The 10,753-nt window shown below is 54.0% G+C and overlaps 1 protein-coding gene across 1 annotated transcript in view; it reads left to right on the top strand.

The window, feature by feature from the left end:
• The first annotated feature begins 4,652 nt into the window (after positions 1-4,652).
• SCUBE3 (signal peptide, CUB domain and EGF like domain containing 3) overlaps positions 4,653-10,753 on the top strand; it is a 29,279-nt gene continuing 23,178 nt past the window's right edge. Inside the window, exon 1 of the mRNA XM_066565262.1 lies at positions 4,653-4,737. Coding sequence (XP_066421359.1) covers positions 4,653-4,737 — 85 coding nt within the window. The remainder of the gene's footprint in view (positions 4,738-10,753) is intronic.

The raw sequence follows: 10,753 nt of genomic DNA, 5'->3' as shown, positions 1-10,753 counted from the left end.
TGCTGCAAACTGGGAATTACAAACAAGGGCTTTCGCAGGCAGCGTTTTGGGAAGCCCCATGACTCTGGAAAAAAGGTGTCACAGGGTGCCAGGCAGTCATTTAGTGGGACCTGGTGCTTTTTTACCCACCTTGGAGGCATCTGGATCAAACTGTAGGCTGGGGAAATGAGGACGAGTGCTGGGGACCGGCTGAGCCGCGTGAGCCTGGGCTGTTGGCGTGTTACTGGGAATACTGTGTTTTCCTCTCGGTTTTTAAAAATAGTCTATTCTGTTCCAAGTTGTAGACCACAGCCCTCGCTGGGGCATTGAAATGTCTGGGCTGCTGTTTTCTCGAGCCAGCACCTTCCAGTGCTCAGGGTGGGGATGCAGTGCCAGCATCCATCCCCCCAACTGCTGGATCCAGCAGAGATGAGGGGGTCCTGCTCTGGACTGGCAGCATTCTGGTTCTCATGGACAGGAGGGAAAGGGAAATCTGGTTCACTCTTCTGCCTGCAGCATCCCTGCTGGTTCAATAGCTGCTTCTGCAGGCCCTAAGGGCCTCGGGGACTTTTGCTTCTCAGCAGCTTTTTGTGCAGCCTCAGAAACTGCTTTTGGCTCAGCATCACACAAGCACACACAGCTGAAGATGCAGCTCGTTCCTAGCACATGGCATTAAATCCATGCTAGAGGTGGGGAGAATCCTTTTGGAGGCTCTTATCACTTGCACAGACAGTGCAGGCTGGCTCACAGCCAGAACCCCTCTGCTTGCCAAAGCGGGTGCTGCCCACGGAGCAGCAGGACCAAGGTGCTGATGCCAAGAGGTGCAGGCAGAGCTGCCCTGGCGCGTTCCCACGGCCTCCGTCCCTGCGTGGGGCTCACTGCCGCTGGAATTGGGCTGGAGCCAAGGAGGCAGAGGGGAAAGAGCCTTTTACAGTCCATTAGTGCTCCCCAGAGCCGTTCAGCCCCTCTCGTCGTAAAAGTGGTGGAAGCCACAGAACCATTACGGCTGGTCTGCAGAAGATGCTGGTCTGCAGAAGATGCCAGCCCACCTCCCGGCTCCATGTCCCTTCCCAGGGGCTTTGCCAAAGCCGCTGGCCCTCAGGGCAGCTGGGCTGCTGGAATTCCCTCTGGGAACAAGCTGGCAAAGGGCTGGTTCCCTGTCCATCCCGAGCTCCCCCCAGGCAAAATGTACATGGGAGGGTTCCAAGTGCAAATGTGTGTGTGCTAATGGGAACTGAATTGCCTCTTGCCCCGCAGCCTTGCAGCTTGAGGAAAACAAGGCAGGGGCTAGGAATGACCTCATATCGCCTCCCAGGGAATGTTTTGCCAGATGAAGGGGGGAGAGGCAGCATCAAGACAGCACAATGTATGTATCTCTCCCCCTGTGTAAACATCTCTGTAGCTGCAGAAACCTCTTAAAACCCCGAATGAGAGGAGAACAGCTGCTTTGATCTGTGGATGTGGTTGTTGTTTTCTGAGTGCAGATCCGTTCTTTTTTTAATTTTGCTTCAAATTAAAAAAATGCCTGTTGTGATCTTTTGCTTTTATTTCTTGGCGAGGGACCGGAGAGTGGTGCAGTAAATTTTCATGACTCCCCATGTAACCGTTTCAGCATGGCTGACAATTCCTCGCCGGCTCTTCAGCGCCGCAGCACAATGGGCCGAATCTTCTGGCCCTACATGAAGCCAAAGCAAATGGATTTTGCCCAGAAGTGCACAACGGGGAGTGGAGGCAGCGGGGAGGAGAGTCCTGCCACCTCCTTCCCCACCACACACACACACACACAGACAGGGCTCGGGCTGGCAGGGCTGTCCCAATGCCTGTGAAGGGTTTTGGAGTCAGCTCCCGGGCACGGATCCATGCCAGCCCTGTGGGCCAAAGCGCTGGGCTGTCCTGCAGGTGATGTCAGCGTGACTCGTGGCACTCCCTCCAGACCGCCTGTGTGATGTCAGGAATCCCCATCTGCCCGACTTTCCCCCTGGGGGACAGCCCTGTGCTTGGAGGGGCACCAAGGCATGCGCAGCCCTGGCACCACCACTGGCCCTTTGGCCGCTCGACTGGGCAGCGTCAATTGCTGGACCCAGCACTGCTTTGGGAAGATTACACAGCTTTTTTGGGAATTCCTGGACATCAGCAGTTCACTCCAACCCCACTGCTTTGCTGTGGTGCTTCATAACCCCGTTGGAGGAGCGAGACATGAGGGTCAGCCCCTCGGCTCCTGTGGCATGGTCCCCCTCCCAGCAAGGCACTGGTTTAACTGGGAGTGCTTGGCCAGAGACCTGTCCCCACTGAGGCAGTCTGGGCACGAGTGAGGAGTTTGTTCATTTCCCCCGTGCTGTCACATGGCTGCTCGGTGTTTTGGCGTTTTAATTACACACGGCCCTGTGTATTTAAGGCTGGTTTATGGGTGTTTATACTAATGCGTAAACCTGCAATTTAGAAGCTCAGTTATAAATCAACATTGCTGAAGGTCTTGTCCCTCGTGCCGTGAGATCGGTCTCCAGATTTAGAAGATAGGTTAGAGAGAAAAAAAAGGAGGACTGTTCAGTTTTCCTCTGGTTATGATGATAAAGGATCACAGGACGGGGTGCGAGGTGTGGAGGCCGGGCACAGAGATCTGCCAGCGTAACCCAGAGCAGAGTTTCCATTTTAACTCTGCTCTTAGGAGTCTCTGCCATAAGAGACTTGTGTTTCTGCAGCAAATTCCAGCCCAGAAAGAAAAGCAGTGGCACAGCTGCTGATGTGATACTCACAGGAGGGTGGTGGCAGCCCCACCGGTGATGGCTTCAGATCAGGATGTGGCTGCAATGACCAGAGCCCCGTCCCACTCGACACCTCAGGGGAGGAGCTCTTGTACCCAGGAGCTCCTGGCACAGACTGGAGCTGGCTTCCTCCAGCAGCAGTGCCCAGTGGGATGGCACATGCCCACTGGTGGGGCACGGGCTCTCCCAACACAGCCTAAGGACAACACCTCCACATTCATATTTTTATGTACAATATATTTTTACAGCTTTGAGAATCATCCGTGCACCTCTGCCCCTTACCAGCTGCCGTGGAGCCCGGCTGTGCCAGGGATGGGTTTGGGTTACTGGTGTGCTCCTACAAACCCCCTCCCCAAAGGGAAGGTCCCTGTGCCATGAGGGCAGCCCAGGGAGGGGGTGTCTGTGTAGGGAAAGACCCAGGGACTCCTCAGCATTCTCCTGTCCAGCTGCAGTCCCTCCTCTCTGCCGTGGGTGCTTTGGCTTAGCTGGACATTTCCCACTGCCTTCAGCCCCCTTTGTCATATCTTTAGGGGTCATTAGGACAAAAGGGGGTTGGGGAGGGTGTGGGGGCAGCACAGTGGGCTGGGAGGGAGCCCATGGGCACAGTGACCTCTGGGGCTGTTGGACCCCCTGTCCCTGGACAGGTGGAATCACTGCACACCTTCCTCCCCATCCCACTCCTGGCTCCAGCCTTAATCTCCCACTGCAGTTTCCTGGCTGGCAATGCCTCTCCTGGCTCAGGGAGCAGGAACACCCCGGAAGAGAGATGGTGCCAGCAGCTCCCAGCACCAGGACGGTCACGGGGTGGGGCAGGGGTCCCCCTTCTCCCTGGTGTGCCCCCAGCTCCAGGGGCCCGGGCTGTGGGAAGGTCCCGCAAACAAACAAAAAAACCCTGAATATTTCAGAAAGGTCTTTTTCTTCCCCCTCCACCGTTATTTCCAGTCCTCCTCCCACCTCCCAGGGCAGCCAGCAGAGCTGCTCTCGGGCCCTGTTTCCCCCTGCCCAGCACCCCGAGACTCTCCAAGAGCCACCAAGCCCAGCCGGGTCGCGCCATCCGCAAACTCTCGGGTTTTTTAATTATATCTATTTTTTTTTTCCTTGTCCTTTTCTTTCCCACCCCTTGCCTTTTCCCATGCCAGACGCCTCCCCCTGGCCCCCCTCCCCTTGCCACCACCCCAAGCCCTCGGCTGGCCGAGGGGCTGCGAGGTGCGGGGTGGGTCTGGGGGTTGCGGGGGGCTTTGCATTGATGCATTGATCGCCCATGGTCTCCGCCTGACCTCCCTGCTCCCAGGGAAGCAGTCTCCATGGCTACTGGCCCTTCTCCTTCAGCGCAGACTGTAAATTCCTGCAGGCAAAGCCCAGCCTTGGGGGTGCGAGGGGGGGAGCCGTGAAGGAGTAACCAAAGCCAAATAGAAAGAAAGAAAGAAAGAAAGGCTGGGAGAGAGAAAAAGGGCGTTGCTTGGATGGGGCTCTCCTTTCCACTCCCCTTTCCCAGGTCCCCAGCACCAGGGCAAGGCGCCTGCTTCCCCCCTCCAGCACTGCTGCTCCTTCTCCTGCTGCTGCTGCTCTTGCAAAACTGGAATTGGCTGGGATTATTTAAGGAAAAAAAAAAAGGAGGAGAAGGGATCAGAGCAGCCGCCAGAGAGAGGGCGATAGAGTCCACTTTCCTCCAACTGCCCTGGGTCTCCCTCCCTCGCTCTCTCCTCTTCAGCAACACCAAGAGCCCCAAACTGAACCCAGAGCAGCTTTTTCCATCAGTTCAGTTCCCTTCCCTCCCTCTGTCTCACACACGGCAAGGAGAGAGCCCCTTCCTCCCTTTGATTTTCCTTCGCATGCTCAGCCCCTTGTTTCCTTTAAAGCACTAGAAATCCCCCTTCTTGCCCCCGCTCCTCCCTGCAGACTGGGATTGCAATGGGAGCTTTGCAGATTGCTGGATTTTCCATCCTTTTCTTTCTCCTCCACTCTGGAAACACGCTGGCAAATAAAGCCAGTCAAGGTAAGAGAAAATCTTCCCTGCTCGAAGGTTTGCTGTTTGATGTGTGGATTGGGCAGCCGGATCTCCTCGTTAGGGCTGGGGTTTAAGTGCAGGCTGGAGAAGGCAGCAGCAGTAACAACAAACAGTGGAGGGGATTTTAAATGTCGCTTGCAGATATTCTCGCCCACTGCCTTGGAACTGGGGTTGGGTTTGTGAACTCTTTAATGAGTTGCGTTTCTTAGACTTTAGTTCTTTGGGTTTGGACTCTTTATCTCAAGCCAGGGGGTGCAGGGGCAGAAAATTAGGGTGGGCAAACAAGTCTGCATCCATCACAGGCAAAATGTGGCTGTTTGGAGAGGCTTGGGGGGCTCTGCTGGTTCTGTGTCTGTGAGATGGGGCAGCAGTGTGGGCGAGGAGGCTGCTCCGGGCTGGGCTGGAGGGCAGGGATGGCAGAGCCGGGAGGCTGCATCTGTGCTGGGGGACTTCACATCGGGCACGGGGGGAATCTCAGATGTTGGGCAGCAGGAAAGTTCAGGTAGCTGAGCACAGCTAAGCCTGAAAATTAAGGGAGCTCTTTCCCTATCTCGTGGAAAGAGAGGTATGTCCCATCCTTATCAACTTCGGGCTTTTCTGTTCCACAACTCCCGTGCTGAGGCAGAGCCTCCCTCTCCCAGACGTACACACGGAGCTTTATGTATGGTCTATCTATACCTTCCCTTTTCTATAGCACCTCTATATTTAGCTCAGATTTTTTCTATAGACGCGCGCGGGAGTGCGCGCGCCCACACGAGCACACACAGCCCTATACATGGTCCTGTTGGCTGCTTGCTCAAAGGGGGTTTTCTCCTTCATTCACCACTATCTGGACAATCTGTCGGGTTTTTTGGTGTTTTTTTTTCTCTTTTTCTTTCCACGGCATGTAAGGTTTCTGTGGCTGTGGCAGCTGCAGCGTTTGTGCGGACGGTGAGATTAAACAGCGTGTGAATGAAATCCGGGAGCGCAGGCTATAATGAAAGATCTCTTGTAGGAGGATTCCAGCCACGCGCATGGTCGCCCCAGCCCTGTCACCGACAAAGTTAGAAGGAATTTCAAGGCTATTGTCTTATCTGGCTCAAAGTGTTTCTAAAACAATAGGCGACTTCTCCGGAGGGCAGCCTGGGCAAGCAGGAGAGATTTTTCCAGGGCAAAGGTTTGGTGAGAAGGCGTCCAGCTTCACATAAAGCTTTATGATTTAGGCACAGAAAGGAATGCTTAGGTTTTTATCCCCCCTCAAATTATCTTGAGTGTATGCATTGCTTTCATTTCTTATCATAATATTTATTTATTAAGGCCTTTTGGTTTCCAGTTCCATTTAAGCCTGAGCCAGAATTGCATTAAAATAGCAAAGTGAAATTCCATCGTGCAGAGACTTGACAGATCCCTTCAGGGAAGGAGAGGGGTGGAGTGGGGGTGGAGAGAGGTGAGCCCGGTGCTGTGCTGGGGTTCATCGCCCGCCGAGCGCCTGGGACAGCGCTGGCTCCTCCCGGGTGTCCAGGGGGCTGTGCTGGGGAATTGACCCCTGAGGCTGCAGCTGGGGGGTTCTGTGGGCTGGGCAGGGGGAGGTGTCTGCAGAGAGGCAAAGGTTGGTGTGTGTGTGTGGGGCTGCCAGGACTCTGGGCAGGGTGGGCCTGGTGCTGGTGGTCCTTTTTGGATGAGGCTGAGCTCATGGGCATCGTTAGGGCATCACTGATGGCAGGCACAACACGTGCCTTTCCTCAGAACCTGCTGTCTCCTGGGTTTTCTGACTGTCACTGAGCTCTTTGAACCCGCTCTGTGTGTCTGGGACGTGTGTTAGCAGGATATTTCTCAAAAGCATCAGGTGTGTGTGGCAGGTGACACCCCAAGGATGGAGCACACATCACCCCAAAACCTTTGCCCTTTTGAGGGACAGCCACCCTTGCCAGGTGACTGTCACAGGCTGGGAAGGGCTCCTCTCCCATCTGTCTTTTCTTGATGGGATAACATTGTGTCATGGGCTGGGCTTGCTGGCTCATTTCTTGTACTGAATTACCCCACAAAGTTTAGTCTGTGGGGAAGGAAGGATTTAGAGAGCTGGCTGCTGGGCCTGGAGGGTGTCTGCCAGTGGACCTGGCTGGCTCTGGAGTCAGCTTAGGGCTAGGGAAGCTTTCAAGAGGAGAACTGGCAATATAAATCTAAGTAACCATAGGGAGGCTCCTGACACACATTCACATCTGTGGTCCCAGGTCAAGCTGCCCACGTGTTGCTGTGCCCACCACTCCTCTGGGTTTTGGATTGATAATGTCACTGCCAGTCCCAGCCTCTCGTCTGTCAGTCCATCTCACAGCCTTCAGGACAGAAGAGTTTGTCCTGAGCTCCTGCTCTCAGTGGAGCAGTGCCCTTGCCTGCTGTCTGCCAGCATCAGTCCCTCCCTGCCTGCTGGCAGGACAGACGGACATGATCCCAGGGACTGGCGGCTCTGTGCCCTCCTCAGGCAGTGCCAGCCCCTCTGGCAGCACCCTCATCGCTGGGAGCACATCCCAGGATTTGCCACTTCTCCCTGCAGCTAATTGCACATCCCCTCAGCTGATGCTGCGCTGTGGGGCCAGGAGGGAGAGGCAGCCTCTCCCTGGGAGATCCCAGCACCCCATGTGCACTCCCACGAGCCCAGTTCAGGGCCCTGGCTGGGATGGCAGCCTCAGCCCGGCCCACTGGGCACTGGATGGTTGATGTTTGACTCCAGCCCTCCTGGCTGGTGCTGTGTGGCTGCCCAGGGCCACAGCCCCTGTCCCACGTGAGGGGCTGCTGTGCTGCCATGCACCTGCAAAGCCTACACCGCCAGGGATTATTTTTCTGTATTTTTTTGAAGGAGTCTAAAATTTTCCAATTGCAGCGTGGAGATGCTGTTTGGTTCCCCTCCCATTGCAGCCAAACCTCCTCCCCCTTGGCCTCTGCCTTCCTACCTCTCCAGCATTCACAGTGTGCGACTGTTGTGCCTGTCCCCTCCACCCCGCTGAAATATGAAATGTAAAACTGTAAACATTTCACATACACAGTTCAAAGGAGATCTTTGACTGAGGACGTCTAACATGCCTGTACTGAGATTAAAAAAGGGGAGGGGGTGGGTAGGAAGGAGGGAAGAAGAGTTTTTCTGTAACTGCCAACGGGAGTATAAATATTCAGACACCTTGAGTCTTCCAGTGCCGATGTATTGCTCTCTCCAAACTGCTCAGGAGTTTTGGGGGTTCTTGTCTTCTATTTTTATATAGATTTTTTTCCTTCGCAGACAGCAACACCAGAGTACTCAGTTTAGGAAAATAGTATGCATGATTGAACCTTAGCCTTCACTTTCAAAATTCTGTGTCCCCTGAGAGGCTTTAGGAGAAGCCTGGGATGGCAAATAAAGTTTGCTCTGTCTGGCAGCACTGGAGGATGCCTGGCTGTGTTTTGGAGAGGCTGTGGCCCCGCTGGAGATCTTGAGATTGTTGCTCCCGGAGTAAAAAACAAACACATTTCTTAAGGCAAGGCCGGGTCAGTCCAATAAGCCAAAGGAACAACAACAGCAATGACAATTCCATGGGGAGATGAGCAGGCTGCTGGTGTGGAGCATCAAACCCTCTGTGGGGTTTGATGGAACTGGGTTGAAGTGACCAGGGTTGGCACAAGGAGCTGGGATGGAGGTGGAGGGAGCATTTCCTACCCAGGGAATGGCAGTGGATCCATCAGGATGACCTGGGCTGCTGCAGAGGATGGACAGTCAGGACTCTGCCCTCATGGGAGTGGGAAGCATAAGTGAGGGGGATAAAAAAGCTCTTTTCGGGGTCATTAACAGCTTTGGAGGAAGCAAAACCCATGGTGAGGGTTATAGGGCAGGGTGTGGGCACTGGACAGCAGGGTCCCAGGCTGGGAATGGCCCCAGGTCCTGTCTCTGACTTGTGGTTCCTCCTCCTTCTGTACCATCATTGCACAGGGCCACGCGCTGGGGCTGCACCTCCTGTGTCCCACCTGCTTTTGGGAAAGCTGGGTGGATGTGCCGGGCACAGGGCTGGTTTGGGGGTCTCCCATGTTTGCATCTCCATGTTTGCATCTCCCATGTTTGCATGGTGAGATGCAAACATCCCCTCTGAGCCATCCTGAGCACAGGTACCTGCCCAGTGCCCACTGGCACCCCCATCCTGGCAGCAGGACAGCACCCAGCACCTGAGTCAGGATCTCTGAGTGCAGATGACACTTCCTTAGCCAATTTACAGGAAGCTGCCCTGCAGAGCATCCTCCTCCCCTCTCCTGGCCCAAATCCCCTCCCAGGGGCTGCCACTGCCCATGGCCATGCCCTGAGCCGGTTCTGCTGTGGTGCAGCACCAGTCACCCCTGCAAGCTCCCTGGACGAACAAATGATTAATAAACTGCACCACAGTGTCTGAGGTGGTTATTAATACCCTGGTAAAAGGAGCTACTGAAGTTATAAAGCTTTAATTTGGCATTAAGGCCGAGTGGAAACTCTGCATGTCTGCCAACAGCTACACACACATCCCCATACAGACAGGCTGTTAATATATATGCCTATATAAAAACAAAGAATAAAATTAATTTGTAGAAAAAGCTGAAGCACTTGCAGGAGAGGGGAAAAAGGATGGTAGGTTTGTTTGTTTAGGATTTTTCAGGCCAGTTTTTGCTGTCCTGTCTCACCCCCCTCCTCAAATTTATTAGGACTTTTGGCCTAGGGCTAAAACCATCTTTTATTATTATTTTTTTTTAAACAAAATAAGGAAGTGAGGAAAGAGCCTCAATCCAGGCTCTAAAGATATATGAGCTGTTGCTTTATCCCCCTGCTTGCTGTAGGGCACAGAGGGCCCTGCCACCGCCTCCCCCTGGGTCAGAGCCCTTCGGGGGTCCCGGGGAGGTGGCGGTCCCCCCGCTTTTGGCACGCTCGAAATGGCAGTGGCGTTGAAACCGTCTGCCTCCGCTGCCTTTGAAATGGAGAATAAAGCTGCAGCTGGAGCGGAACGGGGCCCAACAGCCAGCGCTGGAAAATCCCACCCACAACGGAATAAAAAACACGGCCCGAGGCGCGGGGCGAGCGCCGCAACCTCCTGCCCTTCCCGCAGCCCCCGGGCTGGCCGTGCCAGGGATGCTGCTGCCCTCTGATGAGCCCTGCTCGGCCCCAGAGAGATGGGGCTGCGGTCCCCAGCCAGGCTCAGCATCTTCATCCCAACCAAATTCCCGGCCGGGTGCAGAATTCCCCGTGCCGGGGGTTTGGGGCGTGATGTGCCCATCTGCACCGCCCGGGTTGGGCTCATTCAGGCAGTTTAGGGTGAAAAACAGTGGGGTTTGGTTGTTTGTGGAAGGAAGAATGGAGGGGGTGTACAGGAGGGGTACAGGTCTGGCAAACCCTCCAAAAACCCACCTGGATTTGGGACCTCGAATGGAGCAGCTCCTGTGGAGTAGGGGGACAAGCAGGGCACACCCCAGCGAGGAGCTACTGAGAGCAAACAGGGACAGGAGCATCAGTAAGGATATTTTATTTTAATTTTTTTTTTTTATTTTTTTAATCTTCACTCGTCTTGGAGATGAACCCTCTCATATGGTGGCAGCAGCTCAGAGCACCTGCACCAGTGAGGCCACAGGCAGCTTTTTGGATGGAGAAAATTCTCCCGCAGGAAAAACGGGCTGGCCTGAGAGAAAACCTTTCCTTTCATGGGAAAACGCTGCTTGCGTTGACAAAAATGCTAAAAACTGAGTTTTTCAGAGGGTTTTACTTTAATTCACTACATCATTTCTGACGGATACTGAGGAGCCAAAATTTCAGCATTCTAAAATTGGGATCTTTGCCAATCCTGGGACAGCTCCTGGACTGCCCAGGAGGGTATTTATTCACTCTTCCACTCTTCCCACAAACACACTTTTTTGGTTTTTTTCTTTTTTTTTTTTTTAGAATCCTGTAACCTTTCAGAATGACTCTAGCTTTGGAAAAATTACAGTGGAAAACTGATAGTGCTTTCTTTTGTACTTTTGCTACTGTGTAATCTTTCCAAAGTTAGAC

The sequence above is a fragment of the Molothrus aeneus genome, chromosome 24 (genome assembly GCF_037042795.1).
Source record: "Molothrus aeneus isolate 106 chromosome 24, BPBGC_Maene_1.0, whole genome shotgun sequence".
Lineage (NCBI taxonomy): Eukaryota > Metazoa > Chordata > Aves > Passeriformes > Icteridae > Molothrus > Molothrus aeneus.
Note: the sequence above shows the minus strand (reverse complement) of the source record. Positions and strands in the feature narration are given on the sequence as shown.